Below are 23614 nucleotides of genomic sequence, written 5' to 3'. Positions count from 1 at the left end.
ATCATGTGTGGTTCCTTCAAGTATAATGTAATTTTCTTATTTGTTTCTATTGATATTGATTTTAAATTGTTGCTTAGCATGATATCATGATTGAAACCTCTGGTTTAATTTTACTTTTCATCTCATGCACAGAAAATTTTGTTCCAACCTCTCATCTAAATTGTACATGTCTTTCTTTTTAAATATGTTTCTGGTAAATAACAAATTGATTGATTTTGCTTCCTTATCCATTCTTTTTTTAATTTTACTGGATGATTTAGTGAATTCACATTTAAATCTGTGAGAGGGTCATGCTTGCCTCTATTTGTTTCTTTAGCTTTAAAAAAAATGTTTGCAGTATTTTTCCACTTTTGAGTTAATACTTTGTTTTTACAATTAATTTTGCTCAAACTACATTGATACAATTCTATTCCCACAAGTTTTCTACCCTTTTACTCCACCCCCTCCTTCTGTTTGCCTACCCTTTCTCTAGTTTTAGTGTTTTACTCAAATGATTTATTTTTCTTTCTTTTGTTGTTTTAATGATCACTCTATTCTTCTCTTTTGTCCCAACTTTCCTCCCTCTTAAATAAGTGGTCAGTTCAAAATTTCCCTAGTATCCTTCCCCTCCAATTTTTAATCATGTCAACAAAAATGATCTCTTGACTTTTTAAATTTAAGACTCCATGCTTCTGAGTTTTCTGCAGCATTTGACACTGTTGACTACCTTCTCTATCTGGTTACTCTCTCCTCTCTGGGTTTTTATGATTTCTTATTCAATTCTCCTCCTACCTGCCTGTTCATTTATCATCCGTGCTCCACCCCCTAACTGTAGATTTACCTCAAAGCTCTGTCCTAGGTCCCATTCTTTTACCTCCTATGCTTTCTCAGTGATCTCACTTGTTCCCATGAGTTCAATTTTTCACCTCTATGCAGATAATATCTAGATCTATACATCAATCTTTTATTTCTATTTTGAATTATATTCCCACATTACCAATTTCTTTTGTGCATTTCAAACTGGATATCCTTTTGATATCTTATATTCAAGATGTCTAAAAAAGAGTTCATTCTCTTTGATTTTTTTCTGTTTTTACAACAGCCCTCATCTCCCTTCTAACCCAACCGTCACTACAATGTAAGCCCTTCTTACCTCTGCTCTGGGCTATTGCAATAGCCTCATATATGTTCACTCTGCCCCAACTTTCCCTCTCCATCCTCAGTATAGCTGCCAAAGTGATATTCTTAAATTCCTAAATCTGACCACTTCACCCCAATGCTCAAAAAGCTCCAGTAGCTCACTATTTGGTGTTTTACTATTTTTACTATTATTATTATTTATTAATAGTTTTACTATTACTGCTGCTTCTGGGATAAATCAATAAATGAGCATTTACTAAGCATCTACTCTATGCCAACCACTGTGTTAAATGCTGGAAGTACAATTCCTTTGGACGTTTTAAACTCTTCACAATATGGCTCTGGCCTATTTTTACAAGGCTTTTTAACTTATCACTCCCCTTACAAACTTTATTTTCTGGTTAAACTGACCTACTTATTTTTCTTTATAATGACATTCCATTTCCCATCTCTGTGCCAAATTTACTTCTCCTTTTGCCTCTTAGAATCCCTAGTTTCCTCAAAGCTTGGCTCAAGTGCACCCTCCTCATATATTTTCTGGATTCCCACCGCACCCTCAGCTGATAGTGCTCCCTCCAACCTCTCAGTTACTTTGTATCTGTATCTTACGTTGCAGTTACTTCACATAATACATATACTTAAGCATATATTGATACATATATATGTAAATACATATACATAGGTGTATATATGTACATCTACACACCTTTGCATGTGTGTATATTAATAACCACACATGCACATACATACACATATACAAATACCCGTATATGTATTGCATATGAACACCCATGCACAAATAGCTATATATACAGGCATATACCTCTGTGTATGGTGACCTGCACAACCCTCCCTCACTCAAAACAAAGTCAAGTGCAAGTCATGACATCATTTCTCTGATGGAATGGTCTTCTTTGGCAAGTAAGGGCAAACACAAATATATATATGTGTAAAAATACACCCACACACATACCTGCATATAATATTCATTTATTTGGACAACAGGAAGTACCAGCTAGAAAGGCAAGCTGACCAGTCAGTACATTTCATGGGGAAAGGAGGGGTGAGTTTCAGCCATCTTCAATATAATGGCTTTCTTTTCAAATCCAGCCTGCCAAAAAGAGACATTAAAAGTTTGAAAATGAAAACTCATAAATGTTTCTCCTTGAAGCCCATTCTCTCAGTGGATTGTTATTTTTTCCCCTAGTAGTGGCTGAATTCTAAATTCATATATCCAAATTATACTCTACTGCTTTGTCCTAGTGGTACCAGCCTCCATATCAGCTCCTGTTGGCCAACCTTTCGTCTTCCTAGAACACAGATTCTTAATTTTTTTTTCTTTTATCATTTATGGATTCCTGTACAGTCTGGTGAAATTTCTATGGACACCTTCTCAAAATAAATTTAAATATGTAAGATAAAATACATGGGACTGATTATACCGAAATGTAGTCATCAATTTTGTTTTTAAATTCACAGGCTTTAGATTAAGAATGCCTGCCTTAGAATGAGGAACATTCTCTCCCATATCTTCTCTATTTCTAAGCCTTAAATAGAATACACATAGCTTAGCATTTTTTCTGGCCAGTGAGGTTTTATAGTAGATAAATGAGATTTAAAGTGAGAGAAATAGATAAAGAATAGACAAGCTAGCATTCCTGGCTAACTGTAAGAAGAGGAAACTGACATTGCTAGGAAAGAGAAAAGGTCTCCAGAGCTCTCAGTGCCCTGAGCTGTGATTCCTTGGTTCCAGTATTTTTTCTGTCACAGCAAATACGTATCTCCTGATAAGATAGCATAACTTCTCTATTGGCATGCTTTCACATGCTCTCCAGCCCCTCTATCCTACTTTCCCAGTGTCCCTTTCTTTTCCTATAACTCCTTTTCTAAAAGTTTAAATTCCCTAATTTCCTTTGCCCCAAAGAAAGACTGAACTTATATACTGACATTTCTATAATAGAATTCAAACTGCTTTAGGTTGAGGAGAATTTCATTTTTACTTCAATATCCCATTGTCTGAGCAAATAGTACATGCTTGAGAAATATGTGTTGATTATTTCTGTGCATACATCGGCATCAATACATTGGAGTATGTAATGATGATATCAAGTATTGGAGCGTGTTATAATGACGTCAGGCAGACTCAAAATATTGAGTATTACTATCTGCCGTAGACAAACTGTTAGAGTTGAAGGGGACCTCGGATATTACCTAGTCCAATCCCTTTACTTTACAGATGAGGAAACTAAGACTCAGGAACTGACACAGCTAGTTAAGTGGCAGAGCCATCAACAATCCAAATCACTTAATTCCCAGAATAGTTATCTTTTCATGATATCTTACTGCCTTATAGAACTGTATATTTTAGAAATATTTGCATAGGCAGATGAAATTAAGCAGTGGGAGAAGGGACCCTTTAACTGTTGGCTTCCAAACCCAACCTTCTAGATTCCTTTGGATGGAATTGGAATCTACTTTGAGATTTCTCCCTCTCTCTTGGCTAGGACTGCAGAAATGTTGCTCCACAGGGAATCCTCCTCAGATACTCAAGACAAGTTTTTCATATAAAAAGAGCATGAAAAAAATCTAACAGGTGGTAAGGACCCAGATTTCCTGGATTAGTTCCAGCAAGTTGTGTGTTCTCAATATTCTCTTGGCAGTCACCTTGAATGAGGCTTCTTCTGTGCCCTGGCTCATTAGTAAAGCTCAGATGAAGTGCCTAGAGGTGTGTTCTCCTTGGTTAACAAGTTGTAAGTAAATCATGCCTTTGCCACTTTGGAGTTCTTCGGGTTCATTTTCCTTTGAGGGAATAGTGTCTGATTCTCTAAATCAGCTTCAACCAAGTACTACAAAGTTCAATGTGCATAAGCACCAAGAATTGGGGAAGGGAACATTTGTGAAGCGCTTACTGTGTGGCAGGCACTCTGCCAAGCACTTCACAAATATTATTTCATTTGATCCTTATGACACCCTGCAAGGTAGGTCCTATTATCATCTCCATTTCATAGCCTAGGAAAGTGAAGCAGACAGAAATTAAGGGACTTGCCTAATTCCAGACCCAGCGCTATCCACTGGACTACCCTGAGATTTCAGTGTGCCCAGATGAGGAAACTCCCTCTACCAATGAATACTGGTACCTTTTCTGAAACTCATCATCTTAAAGAGTTGCCTAGAGCACCAAGAGGTTAAATGATGAGTCCAATGTCACTGAGTCAGTATTTTGTCAAAGGTAGAACTTGAACCCAGATCCTCTTGGCTCTGAGATCAACTCTTTGTTCACTACGTTTTATATAGACATTAAACATAAGAAAATGCCTATCTGTTGGATGTGAATTTAGTTTCTTATTTTCTCTCCATTTAAAAAAAATGATTGAAACATTATCTTATAGGAAGAGTTGTAGATTTGCTTAGCTAGCAAGTGTGTTTTATTACATTTTTTAGCAGTGGTTAATGCTTTCTTTGTTTCACAGTGGCCATGCCATTTAGAAAATTTCCATCTGTGTGAAATTTGAAGAAAATAATTCTCTGCTTTTCTTGTCTTTTACATTTTTCCATAGAAAGAGGAATGAGAATTGAATGTGAATAACAGAGGTTATATATGTTTATCTGTTGTCAGTATGTATGTAAATTTATATATGTATATATACACATATATGTATGTGTTACATATGCATAGAAAGAGAAAGGCAAAGAGGAAGCCAGAATACTATGGAGAGACCTATCAAATTTGGTTTTCCTTAGAAATTTTTAGCCATAGAACCTTTGTCTTTGCAGGGCCTCCAATGATCTAGAGCAGGGATGGGGAACCTAAGGTCTCGAGGCCACATTGGCCTTCTAGGTCCTTGGGTATGGCCTTTTGATTGAATCCAAGTTTTACAGAAAAAAATCCCTTTTATTAAGGGGATTTGTTATGTGAAATTTGTATTCATGTAGCAGCCTGGAGGCTACAAGTTCCCTACCCTTGATCTACATGCTCTGATCTAGAGCATCAGTTCTTAAAGTTCTAGATCCAAAATAAATATTAACATGTCCTAAATATTTGGTAAAATCATTTTATACCTTTGAAAACTTATGTCCAGTACCTAAAAAGAAAAAATTCTTAATTGAGCAGGAAGTTCCTTCTGTGACAGTTTGAACATTTTAACACAGAGAATTTTACATTTTAATATACAGAAAATATTCACATTCATTGATGACTGGTTTTGGGTCAGTAAACCAAAGGTCAACAATAATTCATAGCATATTCATAATTATAGCATTGAAAAGGACTTCACTGGCTATCTAATCCCATCCCAGACCTCAAAAGAAACCCCTGTCATAACATACTTGCCAAGTCCTCAGTTGACTGTTTCTTGATGACTTCCAATAAGGAGGAACCCACTATCTCCTGAGATAGACTATTCTACTTCGGGGTAGCTCAGATTGTCAAAAATAATAATAATTTCTTTACATCAGACCTAAATTTGCTTCATGAAACTTCCCACCCATGACTCCTGCTTCTGATAGATATAGCCTATCAAGTACTTAAACTCATGTGTCCCTTAAGTCTTCTCTGCCCTGGGTTAAACATCCCCTGTTTCTTCTGTCAGTCTTCATATGACATTGATTTAAGGCTCTTTACTATCCTGGTTGCAATCCTCTGGCTGCTTTCTAACTTAGCAGTGTCTTTCTTTGAATTGTGGTGTCCAGAAATGAATGCAATACTTTGGATGTGGTCTGTCCAAGCCAGAATACAGAGGAACTTCCTTCTTTCTGAAAGCTATACCTTTCTTACTGCAGCCCAAGATCTCATTAGCCTCTATGACTTCCCTATAACTCTACTTACTCATACTGAGTTTACAATTCACTAAAATTCCCAGATTTTATTTTCAGATTAAAATACTGTCTGGCCATGATTCACCCTTCTTCTATGTGTGAAGATTTTTTTATTTGTTTGTTTGTTTAACCTGAATAACTCTTTTTCTCTATTAAATTTTATCTCAGATTCATCTGATTTTTCTAGTCTGTCAAAATTTTAGAATACTGAAACTGTCCTCCACTGTATTGATTATTCTTTCTAGATTTGTGTCCTCTGAAAAATCTCATAAGCTTAACATCTGTGGCTTCATAAAAACCACAGATAAAAATGTTAAGCCACAAAGAGCCAAGAACAGATATCTGGGACCTCTCACTAGAGACCGCCTGCCAAGTTGACATTGAATCATTCCTTAGCAATGTGTCAAAAAGGGTTAGTGTTCATTTAAGGGAGTTGAGGGTGTTGTGTTGTTGGAGAGATAGACAAGGAAAATGCTATAAATACAAAGGATAAATAATAAGAGTATGAGAATATCCAAAGCGTTTACATGATAATATTATTGCTAATATTATTAACAATTGTTAATCAGCAATAATATTGTTAATATTATTGGTAGGGTTAATATTATTGTCATTCCATTGGCTCAGGAGATTGAGATCCAGAGTCTTAGTTAATTTCTCTCATGTAGACATCTGGGCTTGTGTTACCAGTGCCAGAGGTGGTGGCACTAGTGTTGGCAGTTTTGTGTTGAGTGACTAATATGTCCTTGGTGGCACTCCTGTAAGAAGTATACTACATTCCAATCTATTCATTCAGATACCAACATGATTTTTCTAAAGCATTGGTCTGATGTCACTCCCTTGCTTAATGGGAATGGTTCTTTATCACCTGCAAGATCCAGTACAAAATCTCTTAAGCATTTAAAGCTCTTCATAACCTAATCCCTTCCTACCTTTCCTGACTTACTTCCTTACAACCAGCATGCTTACATTTCCTCTAACATGACCCCTCCTCTTCCATTTCTGGGCCTTTGTACTAGATGTCCCAGAAGTGTGGAATGTTATGTCCATTCTTCTCTACCTCCAAGTTTTCCTCGCTTCCTTAAAGACTCAACTCAAATTCCAAATTCTTCAAGAGTCCTTCCTGGTCCCCTTAACTGATATTGCCTTCACGTTTAATATTACCATACATACACATGTATATGCATCCTTTATTATATATGCATATTACATATATACTTGTTCTGTATATATGTACTTATTTGTTCACATGATCTCCATTTGAATATACACTGTCTGAAAGCAGGGGTTATTTTTTACCTTGCATAATTATCTCCAGTACATAGGACAGTGCCTGGCATATGTTATTGTTCATTCCAATCATGTCCTCTTTGTGACCCCATGGACCATACCATGCCAATACTATCCATAGGGTTTTCTTGACAGAGATACTAGAGTGGATTTCCATTTCATTCTCTAGTGGATTAAGGCAAACAAAGGTAAAGTGACTTGTGCAGGGTCACACAGTTAGTAACTATCTGAGGCTGGATTTGAACTCAGGTCTTTCTGAATCCAGGACCAACACTCTATCTACTGAGCCACCTAGATGTTGGGAAAAAGGACAAGTTCAAGAGACATAGTTTCTTGATAATTAATAATCAATTTACTAATTATGATTATCAAGTAATCAATAAACTGAAGTCATTAGCCTTCTTGGAAAGCAAAGATGAACCTTGTAAGCCCTGAATATTTAGATATCCTTAGAGAATTGGTTGTCTCTGATGTGTAAAAGTCAATTCTGATTGGCTAACAATGAGAGAATGAATATTATAGTGAGAGGTGGGCGTATTCTAACGAAGGGCTGGGAAGTCATCACTTTGATCATGTCAGTCTAGGACAAAGAGACTCATCTCAAGCCAGACCACTTTTGCCTCTGGCAATCTATTCAAAAGAACCCATTCTCCACCCTGTCTAAGAATAGTAAATGTGGATAGGTGAGAATTCCACTTAGATAAGATGGTCCTAGTGAGGTGAATTCTTTGGGTGAGGTCAGATATGTTCTTGAAGGACTTGACTTTGAATAAAGAAATAGAAAAGGGAAAAAAACCCACTGGATTCCCCACCCATGTTAATAATTGGTTATTAATAATAATTTCTCTCACTACCTGGCACATACCAAGGCCTTAATAAATGTCTGAGTACTGACTGACTCAGTCAGTACAGTACAGAAGTGTTGACAAAGTTGATCCACAATCACAGTTAGATTTGAAATATACAATTTCAACTGTGTCAGCACTTGATTCTTAATTTCTGGTCTACTTGAGAAGTGTGGATTGTGAAGCAACATAGTCTTTGTCACTAGGCCAGTAAAGTTGCCAGTGAACATGCTCATGGACTACAGTGTTGACAAGAAGAAATAAACATCCTGGCTCGCAAACCATGGACAGCTACCATTTAGTCCCTAAAGTTAGAACATTCATTTTTCCTTAAGTAAAAGAGAAAAGGTCAATGGTGATGCTCACAGCAGAGTGTGTCTTGCATGCCTCAGTGTACCCGAGCCACCTTTTACACATGTCTATAATGATAATTCTGTGTTATATACTGATGTTGTGGTGCACACAGGTAAAACTTTTATTGAGACATGTTCCTGAGGATTTTATTACTCAGTCTTCTTCACTGACTGCCTCCAGGGTAAGATTTTTAACTTTCAGTACATGAATTAAAAACAACAACTATTTCAATAAGATTGACTTCCTTTTAGTCTTATTTATTTTGTGATATGTATTTAAAAACATGATTCTGAGAAGACATCCACAGACTTCACAAAATTGCCAAAAAGGCACAAAGAAGTTAATCTATTGCTTGGGGAAAAAAAGAACCTATTGCTTAGATCAAATGAGATAAAATTTGTAAAGCACTTACCATAGCCTAGTACACAGTAGGTACTAAATAAATGCTTATTCTTCCCCCCCCCACACACTCCTTGACCCCAACTAAAATGGAACAGAAGTAAATGTTATTAATGTGTCAAAAGGCACAGTTCATCATTGTTCTTCAGCATTCAGAGTGGAAATCCAAATTGAAAGGCTAGATTTGAATCCACTCAGATCAAAGGCAAAATTTCCAATTTCAAAGGAATAGCATTGCCTGATGAATTTCATGTACGTAGACTATTTACTGATTTGGAAATTGTTTCTCACATTAAGTTGCTTTTGGTTTTTGTTCCTCACAGTTATTGACCTGTTGTACTGGCGTGATATTAAGCAGACGGGAATAGTGTTTGGAAGCTTCCTGCTGCTCCTCTTCTCTCTGACCCAATTCAGTGTTGTCAGTGTGGTGGCGTACTTGGCCCTTGCTGCACTCTCAGCAACCATCAGTTTCAGAATCTACAAGTCTGTCCTACAAGCCGTGCAGAAAACTGATGAAGGCCACCCATTCAAGTGAGTACTTGCAGCCAGGGAGGATCTTCCCCATCCTGGGTGCTCCAATATGTTGCTTTGCCCTTGGATCAATCAAATACATTGATTTGAGGCTCATTTATTTCTTTAAGTAACATATGAAACATATTTTCCAATAAACCCCTGTATTTCTGATGATAAAGCTTTACATTTAAAACAGTTCCCCAATAGGTAGATGCTGTGTAACTATTACTATTTGTGTATTTTGTCTAGTATATGTTATTAATACGGAACATAGGAGAAGTAACAAGGCCCAGACAATAGAGAGCCAGGAGAAACTGGATTTAAGTTCAGTCTCTGATATGTCCCATTTTGTAATGAGGCAAATTATTCAACTTCTGAATGCCTCCAGGCATGTCTCTGAGACTGGAAATTGGGCAGCATGTTTTGGTCTTCATTGGTGGATTGAATTTCCTCATTGGCAGTTCTCTATACAGTGAAATCACAGGTATCATCCCCCCTTCCAAAAAATATGTTAAAACACCAGCAGAACCACCCTTTTGAGAATACAAGAATCAATGTTTGCACACCATGTCCTAGGTTCTTTCCTGCCACATACATGTACTACGTTGTTACACAGGTGAAATCTGATTTGAAGGAGCATAGAAGTCAAGGAAGAAATGTCATGAAAGGGTAATATGCAGCCTGAAGGGTGTGTGTGTGTGTGTGTGTGTGTGTGTGTGTGTGTGTGTGCAGGGAATGGGGCCATGTTTACACCAAGCAACCACCACCATTCACATCCTCCCTTCAGCTCAACACTGACACACAATTTACATGCCTTCTGTTTACACATATGAATTTCCAGTCTTTATTTTTTGGTACCATCTCTCACTGCCATCTCACATTCACTTTCCCTTGCTAACAAACTCCTAAAATTGTGGGTGTCTAGGTGCCCAAAATGCAGGCTATGGGGCAATTATCCACACTTATAGTAATGTAGAGATATGCCTGAATACCAGACTAATAAAAGCAATAGCAATAATCAATCCATAAGCATCTATTAAGGGTTTATTATGTGCTAGGCACATGTGCTAAGTTCTGGGGATGTAAAAAAGAGGCAAAAACAAGAGTCCATGTCCTCAAGGTGCTTACGATCAAATGACTAACATTAATAACCAGCATGAATACAGTGCTTTACATATTTAAACTCATTTGAGCCACAATAACTTTGTGAGACAGGTACTGTTATTATCTCCATTTTATAGATGAGGAAACTGATGCACAGAGAGGTTAAGTGATTTGCTCAGGAGTCACACAGCTAGGAAGTATATTGGACAGGACTTGAACTCAGATCTTCCTAACTCGAAGACCTGCACTCTATCTAGTGAGTCATCTAGCATTAATAGATTAGATTAGATTAGGAGTGAGGAAATAACCACTATCCAAAAGCCTTGTCACTGGTAAATTTTGGGGTCTTTTGATTGGTTGACCTTTTGATACATAAATGTTGGGATGAGTTGGGGGTCATCCTATCAAGAGCTGAATTTGATAATGTGTATAGATGAAAATAATTGAACAGGTTCTGTCATGGGAACAATAAAAAACAAATAAAAAATATTACAATAACCCTTTTTCTAGTTTTCAATCTTTTCCACCTAGAAGCTTGAAGTAAAGTCAGTTACCTCAAAAGGGGGTTGGAACTCAGTACTAACTGTAGACATTTTAGGGGCCAAGAGGGACTTGTCCTGTGACCTCACTGGTGTAGGGAACTCCTAGGTGAGGAAACTGTATGAAAACTGAGAGCTCAATGGTATGGTGGATAGAACTATGAGGCTGGAGTCAGGAAGACCTGAGTTCACATTTAACCTCAGATACTTACTAACTTTGTGACCCTGGGCAAGTCACTTACCCCGTTTGCCTCAGTTTCCTCATCTATAAAATGAGCTGGAGAAGGAAATGGCAAACCACTCCAGTGTCTCAGCCAAGAAAATCCCAAAAAGGCTTCGCAAAGCGTTGGACATGACTGAAAGGAACTGTTTTTGTCTTTTTTTTTTTTTTACCAGTCTGATGGGATTTTATTTTGGCTTGTTTTTTCTTTTGTTTTTCTTGTAGGGCATACCTGGAGCTTGAGATCTCTCTTTCCCAGGACCAGATTCAGAAGTACACAGACTACCTGCAGTTATATGTGAACAGTGCAGCTAAAGAGCTGAGAAGACTCTTTCTGGTCCAGGATCTGGTGGATTCCCTAAAGGTATAAGGGCTTAAGTAGTTCACTGTGAATCCTTTGTTGTCCCCCTAAGCTGAAACACTAGATGATCTTAAAAAAAGATGGTATTGAGGGAAAATGTTGAGGGATAGGATATAGGTAGATAGATAGATAGATAGATAGATAGATAGATAGATAGATAGATAGATAGATAGATAGATAGATAGATAGATGATAGATAGATAGATAGATAGATGATAGATAGATAGGTGAAATAGATATGTATGTATGTATTTATCTATTTTGCATATTGTATTTATATTAGGGGAATGGGTTAGATCAGTGGTTCATAATGTGGAGCCCATGGACCCCTAAGAATTCAGAGCATCCATTAACTTGGATGGGAAACAAATGACACCTTTATTTCTATGTAATTGGCTTCCTTTGTAATACTATTTATTTTCCATTTTATTCATTTAAAAACCTTATTCTGAGAAGGATCCACAGTCTTCATCAGACTGCCAAAGGGGTCTATGACATGAAAAATGGGAAGAATTCCTGAATTAACTTTTCTCTAATGTTTCTTCTGGTTCTGTTGTTCCATGATTCTATGTATAAAGCAAAAATATTACTTGCCCATCACTTCATAACCTGTCTTCCCCTCTCCCACCTTTCTGGTTTTCTTACACCTTACAACTCTTCTCCCCTCCCATTTCTACCTCATACTCAGCATTCCAATGACCTCCTTATTGTTCCTTGCACAAGACATTCCCTCTCTTGATTTCATGCATTTTTACTCCCTGCCCTGCCATTTCTGGAATTTTCTCCCTCCTCATCTCCGTGTTCTCCTGGCTTCCCTGACTTCCTTCAAGTCCCAGCTAAAATCTCACTTTCTATAAAAACCCTTTTCTGATTCCTCTTCTTATTAATTTCTTTTCTCCCTTTATGATCTCCATGTTATCCCATATGTAGCCTGTCTATATCTCATTGATACATAGTTGTTTGCATATTGTCTCCCTTCTTCCTAATCCCTTTTCTCCCTTGATTATCTCCAGTTTATCCTATGTGTATCTCATTGATCTATATTTTTTGTGTGATGTCTTCCCTGTTAGACCATGAGCTCCTTGAGAGCACAAATTTTCTTTTGTCTGTTTTTGTATCCCTAGCATTTAACACAGTACCTGACATGTTGGAGACTGTTAATAATGTTTATTGACTAAGTACTGCCTGACTTTCAAATTATTCTTGACCTTTTGTCTCAAAACTTGTTTGAAAGTAGTTCTCATTTGAATTTAATGTAGTGGTAGAGGCATCTTTTTTGAACCTAAGGACTTTATACACTAAAAGTTTCTTGTATTATCTGAGAATCTGGGGGCGGGGGGGGGGGGGCGTTGTTTTTGCTTTCTACTGTCATATTTTTCTACTGTTTCGCTTTCCTTATAGTAATTTCAGCTTTGAGGCTGAACTATATAAAATGGTCTAGCATAGCAAAGAGAAGCCCCAAATGTGAGTCAAAATCATTGATCTCTCTTCTTGACTCTACCACTGATTGGAGTATCTTTGGATGGAGGAAGCTAGGTGATGCAGAGGATAGAATGCTGGACATGAAACTAGGAAGACCCAAGTTCAGCTCTGGACTCAGAAACTTACCGGCTAAGTGACCCTAGACAAGTCACTGAATTTCTGATTGCCTAAGTTTTTCATCTGTAAAATGGTGGTGATAATATTAGCACTCATCTCCCAGAGTGGTTATGAAAATAAAATTCCTAAGCTTTCCAAATCTTTGAGTACTAAATGTAAATGCTAGCTATTATTATTATATTTTTTCCTAATTTGGGGGATTATGCTTAAATTAAGAGTCAAATCAACCAGTCAGTATTTATTAAGCACCCACTAAGTGATAGGTGCTGTTAGACATCTAAGACATGGTCCCTCACCTTAAACAACTTACAACAATTACAAAATTATAAAATGATATAATGATACATATATATGATAAAAGTATAAAAAGATTATATTATGATATAAAAATAAAAGCTTTGTTATTGTCCATAATAATATCTTAAGGTGAATGTTAAAATTGTATTTATAATAGAAAAACGTATGCCCCAAAGTAGTATTTTATCCTGTTGTCTTAGAATTTCTAACCAGGAAATTCAGAAGGTACAGAGAAAAAGGAAGATTTGATTCCTTTCATTCATTTTGTGATGAATTTATAAGGTAATGCTTAGCATTTTTAGTCAATCTAATTGTAAGTTTACATCAAAATCTCGTTTTCCAACTTGTGGTCCAGGCATAGACTTTTGGACTTGGAGTCATTAGTATCCGGGTTCGGATCCTGGTCCTAATCTCTTTGACTCTCCATTTCCTCATCAGTAAAATGGGATAGCAATAGGACCTACTTCACTGGGTATTTGTGAAGATCAAATGAGATAAAGTGTGGAAAGTTCTTCGCAAGTCTTAAAGTACTGTGTAAATAAGAACTAAATATTTGAAGACCTGATGATCTCTTTCAATTTCAGTTTGCAGTTCTAATGTGGCTACTGACTTACGTTGGTGCTCTCTTCAATGGCCTGACGCTGCTGATAATGGGTAAAGACAATTTAGTATTATTACTTCATCTTTACATAGAAGTTATATGGAATTGGATGTTGTTCTTAATATAGAGCTTATCTTATTTTTTATTTTGTGGATTATAAATAAAATAGAAATTATGGAATCTTCCAACTATAAAATAGTTGCCATGGGAAAATTAAAAAAATATGATATGTTATTCACTAATAATGTATTTTTATTCTGCTGCCTTCTGTTTTCTGTCAAGTATTGCTCTTCTCATTGGCTTATATCACATTTCATATACTATGATATCTATGAATCAAGATGAATAACTTACCTGGGAAATGAAGATAGTGTTTATCCTCACTTCAGGGAGAGCTGGATCATCCCTGTAGGCTTCTCTATGTCTTTTCTTTTTCCTTTGAAACATCCTTATATTTAGCATTTTTTTTTTTTTTTGGTATCCACAGAATGCTAAAAGGAACTATCCGATAGCATCTTATAAGTAGATGAAGTGACATGTACATGGGCTTTTGACTACTCCCTTGTCTCAGAAGATTAACTGTATACATTTTTTTCTCCTCAGCTGTGGTGTCAATGTTTACTCTCCCGGTAGTATATTTTAAACACCAGGTAAATTCAGTGCAGTATTTGTAATTGTGTTAAATTTCAGAATTGTGTCTTTTGGCAAGCTCATAATTCCTTTTTCTTTGTAGGCACAGATTGACCAATATTTGGGACTTGTGAGGACTCACATAAATACTGTTGTGGGAAAGTAAGTTTAATAATTCAATTTCTTGAAAGGATTGTTTTGTTATCTTTTATCATATTTGAGTATGAAATGTAATATAAGTATAATCTAATGAGCACTAGATTTGGAGTCAGAGGACCTGGGTTAGGATACCAATTCTGTCATTTATTACCTATGTGATCCTGGGCAAGTCAATTTTCCTTATTTATAAAATAAAAGGTTTGGACTAAATTATGTCTAAAGTCTCAACCAGGTAGAAATCCCATGATTACTCATTTACTTCCTTATTTCAACTATATAACTGTGTTCTTTGCCCCTAAATGGTCTTAAAGCACAAAATCAGAATTTTGAAAGAGTAAATTATTACAATAGAAGGACCATACCAATGATTATAATAAATGTCTTTGATATAGACAATAGTGCTCATTCATGGAAGATATCTCATGTTCAATTGGTTGGACAGGATCTAGATAAATAGAAAGAAAAGTTTACTGGAAAGCCCCCCCAAATCAAATTAAAGACTTTTTATTATTAGGTTTAAAAATATTAATCAGGACAGATATGATGGCACAAGCCTGTAATCTTTATTATTTGGAAGGCTGAGGCTGATGGATTGCTTTGAGTTCAGGAGTTCTGAGCTTAAGTGAGCTAAAACCAATCAGGTGTCATGCTAGGTCCAGCACCAATGAGGTGAGCTCCCTGGAGCCGGGTAGAAATAGTGGACTGAACCTGTCTTGGTCAAAAATGGAACAGGTTAAACTTCCATGATGATCAGTGATGGGATCGACCCTATGAGGGGCTACTGTATTTCAGTCTCAGAGTGATGAGGAGAGAAAATAAAGGAAGAACGACAGACACAAACAGAGACAGAGAAAGGAAGGAAGGAAGGAAGGAGCAAAAGAGGGAAAGGAAGGGAAGGTGAAGGGAGGAGAGGAGAGAAAGGAAGAAGAGGGGAGATGAAAGGAGGGGTAGGGAGGAGAAGAAAAAGAAAGTATTAATCTGGTCCAACCTTTGCTTGAAGCATGAATCTCATCAGCAAAATCCCCCAGAAGGGTCCATCCAGCCTCAGACTGAATATCTTCAATCCAAATCCTAGAATTCTATAACTACTAATAATGGGGAACTTACTACCTCATAAGATAGCCTTTTTTATCTTTTGATTATGAAAGAAGGTTAGGCTTAATTCCAAGTTAATATATCTGCCCTCTTCTGTCTGTGGTGGAAAATATCTGGGAGAAATAGCATTTCAGTTCAATAAAAGAAAGCACATTTATGGCAAAAAGACCGGCTCAACAATGGATGACCAGCTACATGCATTATGGTAGGGAGCTTCCCAGTAATAAACCAGAGGTCTGTGGGACAAAGACCTAGTTCTGCTAGGGTTCTTACTGTGTGACCTTGGTAGAATCATGGAAGTTGTCTAGGTCTCAGTTCTAAAGAGATTGGAGTACCTGATTCCTAAGGTGCCTCCAGATTTTGAATCCTGATTCTAAGTATTTAAATAAAGACTGAAGAACTACCTGTAAGGAAACACTGTGTGACAGGCTCCTGAATTAGCTGAACCCATTCTAACTCTAACATTCTATGACTGGGTGAAGTTACTATTTTTTAATGAAGCAATGTGATATAAATTGAACACTGGACTAGGATGGGACTGGAGGTTGAGTCCTTGCCTCAGCCATGACTATCCACATAACTATTAGTTGACAAGTTACTGAATCTCTCTAGGGCTCAATGTACTCATTTGTAAAACAGTTCACTTAGCAGATGAGCTATTATCATTTTTAAGAGACTTTAGACTGGTAGAAATGGGTAATAAAAAGAGAGCTTAGAGATTATTCCTCATTTGAAAGATAAAGTAACTGAAGCTTAGAAATGTTAAACGTCTTATCAAAAGTCTTGCAGGGAATTAGCAAGGCTGGCAGCAAGGTGGCACAATGGATAGAATGCTGGATCTGGAATTAGGAAGACCTGAGTTCAAATCCTGCCTCATATACTTGCTAACTGCTTGACTATAGGCAATCTGTCTGCCTCAGAGTCTTTCCCCATAGAGCAGATAATAGCACCTACCTCCTAAGGTTGTTGGGAAGATAAAATGAGAAAATATTTGTAAAGCACTTTGCAAACCTTAAAGTGCTGTATGAATGTACTGTTATTATTCATATTTAAATATATTTATTAAAATAAATATATAAATATAATTATGTAGTCTATATAAATATGTTATGTAAACATGATGAATATATATTATCCATATATTATAAAAGTGCTATGGTTATCCATATTCTATAACTCAAAGTCCAGATTTTTTCCAGTTCATCAGATTTCTTCCCTATGTCATACTTCGATGATTTCTGGACATTTTCCTGGTATTTGACAAAAATTCTTCATGGTGTCATCATAGAAAATATTTATGTGGGCTAGAAATGAACAATTATACCCAAGTATATCTTTAACAAAATAATGTCAATTTAGAGGGCAGTATCTAGTTGTGTGCCATGCTGCTCTATTCTTAGACTACTTTTCAGTACTTTTAGCATTGATTTAAATGAAGATGTTCAAGGCATCTTTATTAAATCTGCAGGTAAGAAAAATAAAATATAGTTTTAAAACAATAATTTAAAAATTTGTAGATAACCCAAAACTGGGTTAATTAATGACAGATGACAAAATGAAGATACAAAATTATCTGGAGAAGCTATAATCCTAGTCCAAAATCCAGATTTATTTTACCTCACTTTCTCCTAGTAATGTATAACAAATAGTGCATTCTGCATTTAGATTCAACAGAAAAGAGAATTGGGGCTTCATTGGAGCTACATTGGGGGGAAGAAGACAGAGATGTTTAACTCTGATTTGGTTTCTTCCACAAGGAGAATTATCTCCAAACTAGAAAGACAGAACTCTCATGAGACAAAACTAAGTGTGTAAGACACAGGCATGCCTTAGAGCTAATGCAGGCTCCATTACAGATCACCACAGTAAAGCAGGAATCACCATGAGACAAGTCACGTGAATGTTTTGGTTCCCCAGTGCATGTAGAGTTATGTTCATACTAAACTTTAGTCTATTAAATGTGCAATAGTATTATGTTAAAAAAATGTACATACTTTAATTTAAAAAGACTTTATTGCTTAAAAAAAAGTGTTGATCTTCATCTGAATCTTCAGGGAATTGTAATCTTTTTGCTGGAGGGTCTAGCCTTTGACAGCTGTTGAGTGACAAGAGTGGTAGTTGCTGAAGACAGAGGTGGCTGTGGCAATTTCTTAAAATAAGACAACGATGAAATTTGCCATAACAGTTGACTCCCCCTTTCATCTGAACACTTAGTGCCCATTGCCCCATTATTCATTGGCTTAATTTCAATACTATTGTATCTCAAGGAATAAGGAGGCCAAAGGAGAGGGAGAGAGACAGGGTATGGCCAGTTGGTGAAGCAGTCAAAATGCACACATTTATCTATAAAATTTGTCATCTTATGTGGGCATGGTTTGTGGCACCCCAAAGCAATTACAATGGTAACGTTAAAGATCACTGATCACAGATCACCGTAATATATATAATAATAATGAAAAAGTTTGAAATATTGTGAGAATTGCCAAAAAGAAGCACAATGTCAACACATGCCTTTGGAAAAAATGGTGCTGAGAGATTTACTCAGTGCATGGCTGTCACAAATCTTCAATTTGAAAATAACAACAAAAAACAATTTTTGTGAAGTGTAATAAAGCAAAATACAAACAAATGAGACATGCCTGTACTTAGGGGCATGAAGGAGAAAGGAGAAAAGGAAAAGGAGGGAAAGACAAGTATACAAGGCAATCTTAGAAGGGAGCAGTAACTGGGATTCAAGTACAAGAATCTTCACACTATGACAGGAGGAAGAAGGAGGTGGGTTAATGAGCATTCAAGAGGCCCAACTCTAGATGTGACACATCCTGGTATTATTCTGGTCATTTCTTCTAGTTTGATAAGAAAACGTGAGGATTTCATCAGAGCTCTTCAGAGAAGCAGAGGTCAAGAAATTTCTACAGAAGGGTTGAGTTGCTAGCAGCTATGTCTGATTGGTTTTTTATCTCTTATGTTGGAGGCAAAGAGAGCCAGGGAGAGGCTAGTAATCCCCAGCTGAGTACCACATGGGTCTAGAAATGCCTAACATGGAAACTTTTAATGATGGAGAGTTCCAAGTAAAAGAACAGGTTGTGAAGCAGGAGAATATTTGTCCAGAACTGAGACAGGTAAGAGGGTAAAGAGGAAGGGAGGAAGAGAATAAGCATTTATATGACACCTACTGTATGCCAGGCACTTTGCTAAGTACTTTACAAATATCATCTTATTTGATCCTTACACCAACCTTAGAAGGTAGGTTTTGTTACCTCCATTTTTCGGCACACAGAAGTTGAGTGAATTGCCTTGGGCCACATAGCTAGGAAGTGTTGGAATTTGGATTTGAACTCCAGGCTCAGCTCTCTATTCGTTGTGCTACCTCGCTGCCTCATGAGCCTGAGCTACCTCAAATCTCCATGAGATTTATAGATCTTAAAGAATTCCCCCAAACCAATGTTTTTCAGATTACCATAAACTTGGGCCAAAAAAAAATCAATATATCTTTGATATTGAGGGGAAATGAGATTATTTTGAAAAAATCTGCAGATTTTAGTGCAGTAACACCACTTTATGAGTCAACCATGTGGTATGGTAAACAAACAAACAAACAAATAATCCCTAACGCAATTCTGGACTTCATTAAACCAGATTTAGAATTCTGTACTAGTGAGATGCCCTGATCAATACCTATGTGGAAAGTTGTGTTCAGTTATGGGTACCACATTATAAGGAAGCTGCTGGTAAGCTGGAGAGTGTCCAGAAAAAGGCAAGTAAACCTCAAGATCATGTAAAACGAAGATCAGGTAAAAACTGAGGATATTTAGCTCAGAAACAAGAAGGCTTTGGGGGAAAGGGATAACTGTCCAGGTTTTGAAAGGGCTGTCATTTGAAGAGAGAGTAAATTTGTCCCCCTTGGACCTAGAGTACAATGAATGGAAGTCACAAAAGAGCAGATTGAAACTGAATTTCAGGGAGAGACTTCCTAATGATTAGAGCTGTCCAAAAGTAGAATTCTCTGTTTTAAGAGACAGCACATGCTCCCACACTGGAAGGCTTCAAGCAAAAACCAAACTAACCCCACGTTACTTGTGCTGTTGAGATTACTGTCCAGAAATAGGGTGGATTAGGTAGCCTTTGAGATCCTTTCCAGTGGTGAGATTCTTGCAGTCTGGGGCTCCGGAATTCAAAAACGAAATTATAAATGGGCTGAGGGAGACCTGGCTTAATCTGATTCTTGTGAAAACAACCTAGATGGAGGGAAGGGGAGTTAGTTGGCCACCAGCCAAATGTAAGTCAGTTGTGGAGTGTAATTGCTTCAGAAGGCAACAAGAATATAGTAGGTTCTATAACTTCTAGATCACGAGAGGTAATAATCCCATGCTATTGTGTGCTGGTCAGATCACATAGGGAATATTCTGTTCATGTCTCTGCACTACATTTTATAAAAGAAATTGATAAAGGGGAACATAACCAGAAGAGATTGACCGAAATGCTAAGAAACCTGGAAACTATGAGGAATATAGAAAGGGAATCTAGATGTTCATTTTATATTAATAATAAATTAATATTTAATTAGTTCTCTAAAACCCACAAAGCACTTTACCTATGTTTCCTCATGTGATCCTCACAGCAACACTGTGAAGGGAATGTTCCTCTTATTTCCATTCCCAGGTGAGGAAATTGAGATTAAGGTATGTTAAGTGGCTTGCCCAAGGGTCACCCAGCTAATAAGTGTGCCATGGCAGATTTTAATTCAGGTCTTCCTGACTCCAGGCTTCATTGCTTTATGCCGACTGCTTTGGGGTTAGGGGGTGTGAGGTCATTGTAATTCTCTTCCAATATTTGCAGAGATATCATAGATAAAAAGGTAACAAACTTGTTCTGTGTTGATTCACAGAGTAAAACTAGGAGCAGTGGGTGGAATTTACCAGAAGGCAATTACTTAAAAGAAGAAATAACTTTATAGCAGGCTGTCAGATCATTGAACAGATTGTCTCATGCAGGGAGGGGAACCTGTAGCCGCCAGGTTACATGTAGCCTTCTAGGTCATTGGGGGTGGCCTTTTGACTGAGTCCAAGTTTTGCAAAACAAATCCTTTTATTAAGGGGATTTGTTCCATGAAGTTTGGATTCAGTGAAAGGGCTGCATTTGAGGACCTAGAGGGCCACATGTGGCTTTGAGGGTGCAGGTTCCCCACCGGTAATGAGCCCCCTCTCACTTGAAATATTGAAACAAAAGCTTAATGTTTCCTGTCAGGCATCTTGGAATGGGGATACCTGCAAGGGGTAGATTATTAGACTAGATGACTGTAAAAGTCTCTCCCAATTTCAATATTTTATAATTCTATGAAATGAAATAAATGTTAAAACCTTGTGAGAAGAGTGAAGTACTAGGCAAATGTGAGATATTAGTAATAGGGTGTGTAAGGTAGAACTCCTAAAACTAATAATTTCCCTGATGTAGACTTGCTCTAAAATGAAGCTTCTGTAATATATTACATCATAGAATTGGAGGACTGGGTTGATTTCAAGCCACTTCAGGGGAAGGAGTCTATGTTTCGTTGATTGGTCACCAGTTCAACTTCCTCATTTTTATAAATGAAAAAACTCTGTGTCCTAGACTGGACATGTTGCCCATAACACGTTGCCCAAGCTAGATTAAAATATAATGCAGAAATATTTGACAAAATAAATCAAAATACAATTTGTTGTTCAGTTATTTTAGTTGGGTCCAATTCTTCATGACTCCATTTGGGATTTTCTTGGCAAAAATACTGGAATAGTTTGCCATTTCCTTCTCCAGCTTGTTTTACAGATGAGGAAACCAAGGCAAACAAGGTTAAGTGACTTGCCCAGGGTCACACAACTAATAAGTGTCTGAGGTCAGACTGGAACTCAGGAAGACTCATCTTTCTGACTCCAGGCCTAGCACTCTCTCTATCCACTGTGCCACCTAGCTGCCTCAACATGCGATCTTCAGGGATCTTTATGTATGAATTAATGGCTCCCTTTCTATTTGAGCTTGACAATGCTGCCCTAGATTGTATCATCTTATTTCAGTAAAGTGATAAAGCCCTTTCAATTTATCAATTCCACTATTTTGCATATGTTCACATCTAACATTCCTGCATGAAAATATATAATTTGTAGAACTTGTCTACCTTACGATGGATATCTACCATTATATCTACTATTTGCTAATCAAAAAGTCTTATATACATTTATTTGCATATCTAAACTCTTCTGTTTTAAATTATATTAAATATCAGCAATCAAAAAAGCAAATATAATCTTGTAAAAATATTCATTTCTTACCCAAATACAGAAACATATTTCTTGTACAAATATATCCACTAAAAATAATGACCCTGTCTCCAAAATTTAGAATAGTAAATTAAAATATTACCTGGAAATAGATTTTTTTCCAAACACAAAAAAGACTGACATTGACAAATTGACTTTTCATTCTTAGTATATAATACTAAGAGATTCTTGGCTGCCAAACCCACCTTTCCATCAGTCACCCCTGAGGTGCATTGCTGTTTGATATCAAGTGGTTAGATAAAGCAAAGACATTTATCGAAATGATAAAGTAATGTTCATTAAGCAATGACGTGATGAATTATCTCTGATCTTATAATGTTTTTCATTTTTAGGATTCAGGCCAAAATCCCAGGAGCAAAAAGGCAGACAGAGTAAATTGGATTTCCAACAGGCAACTAGAGATTAAACAGGAGTTTAAGCAAGAGTGGTAAAAGCTCTATTCTTACACTTTACTGCAAATTGATTGTTTCCTTCTCTCAATACCTTGATCTTAGAAACATATACTTCTCAACAGCTGTTTTCAGGCTGTTTCTGTACTCTTAAAAATATCTGCAATCACTTGTGTCGAGCACTATAGTATAGGAAAGAGAAAATGTGTAGTGGATATGGTTTTTATTTTGTGTTGCTTAAAAAGTGCATGATGGTGAAACCCTGAATAATCTTTCTTTCTTGAGTGTTCCTCTTTCTCCCCTTCTCTTTGCAGTGCTTATGTAACTTTTAATGTTCCATTTAGCTAGGCCTTTCTTGCTTGGTGAACTGTCACTGAGTCGCTGGTTGGATTAATCTTTAATAACTATATATAGAATCTTAGGTGGATGTTTTGGTGTTTTTCCAGCACGCGCACACACATACACACACAAATGAAAAGTCAGTAGTACTTACAGTAACCAATTTTGTATAACTTAAAAGAAGAAAAAGCAGAAAAATAAAAATAAATATCCAGTACTTTTGTTGTATGGGATTGATAGGCTGATTTACATGTATGGTAACTGAAGAGTACCAGCTTGTTAACTTTATTACAATTTGTATTACTTTCTCTGTAGTTCCTAATGGACTTATGAACTCTAAATATTTGCACTTATGTACTTGATACCGAATGCAGAAATAAATGTTACTCAATATAAAAAGGTCTCCTTTTTTCATTCTCCCATTGCTATACAAGGTTCTCAGGAAGATTTAAGAGATTAAACCCACCAATTCATGTATAGCAGGCTGGTTTCTTGGCTTTTAAGATCTAATGTCCAGTTTGCTACAAATGACTCAATTCCAACCAATTTCATAGATTCTTTGGGAGTATTAATAAATATTATTGGGCAACAATGGCAAGGTGTGCTGATCTGATCTCATTGGGATTGTTTTG

The 23614-nt window shown here is 36.7% G+C and overlaps 1 protein-coding gene across 7 annotated transcripts in view; it reads left to right on the top strand.

Annotated features, from left to right (window-relative positions):
• Positions 1 to 23381, top strand: part of RTN1 (reticulon 1) — a 266323-nt gene extending 242942 nt beyond the window's left edge. For all 7 annotated transcript variants that reach the window (XM_072629360.1, XM_072629359.1, XM_072629358.1 and 4 more), the window contains 6 exons: positions 9146 to 9353; positions 11424 to 11562; positions 14040 to 14109; positions 14660 to 14706; positions 14790 to 14848; positions 22587 to 23381. In XM_072629360.1, coding sequence (XP_072485461.1) covers positions 9146 to 9353; positions 11424 to 11562; positions 14040 to 14109; positions 14660 to 14706; positions 14790 to 14848; positions 22587 to 22629 — 566 coding nt within the window. In that variant the 3' untranslated portion in view covers positions 22630 to 23381. The remainder of the gene's footprint in view (positions 1 to 9145; positions 9354 to 11423; positions 11563 to 14039; positions 14110 to 14659; positions 14707 to 14789; positions 14849 to 22586) is intronic.
• The last annotated feature ends 233 nt before the right edge of the window (positions 23382 to 23614 follow it).

Source organism: Notamacropus eugenii, chromosome 1, assembly GCF_028372415.1.
Source record: "Notamacropus eugenii isolate mMacEug1 chromosome 1, mMacEug1.pri_v2, whole genome shotgun sequence".
Lineage (NCBI taxonomy): Eukaryota > Metazoa > Chordata > Mammalia > Diprotodontia > Macropodidae > Notamacropus > Notamacropus eugenii.
This window is presented reverse-complemented; position numbering and strand designations above follow the sequence as displayed.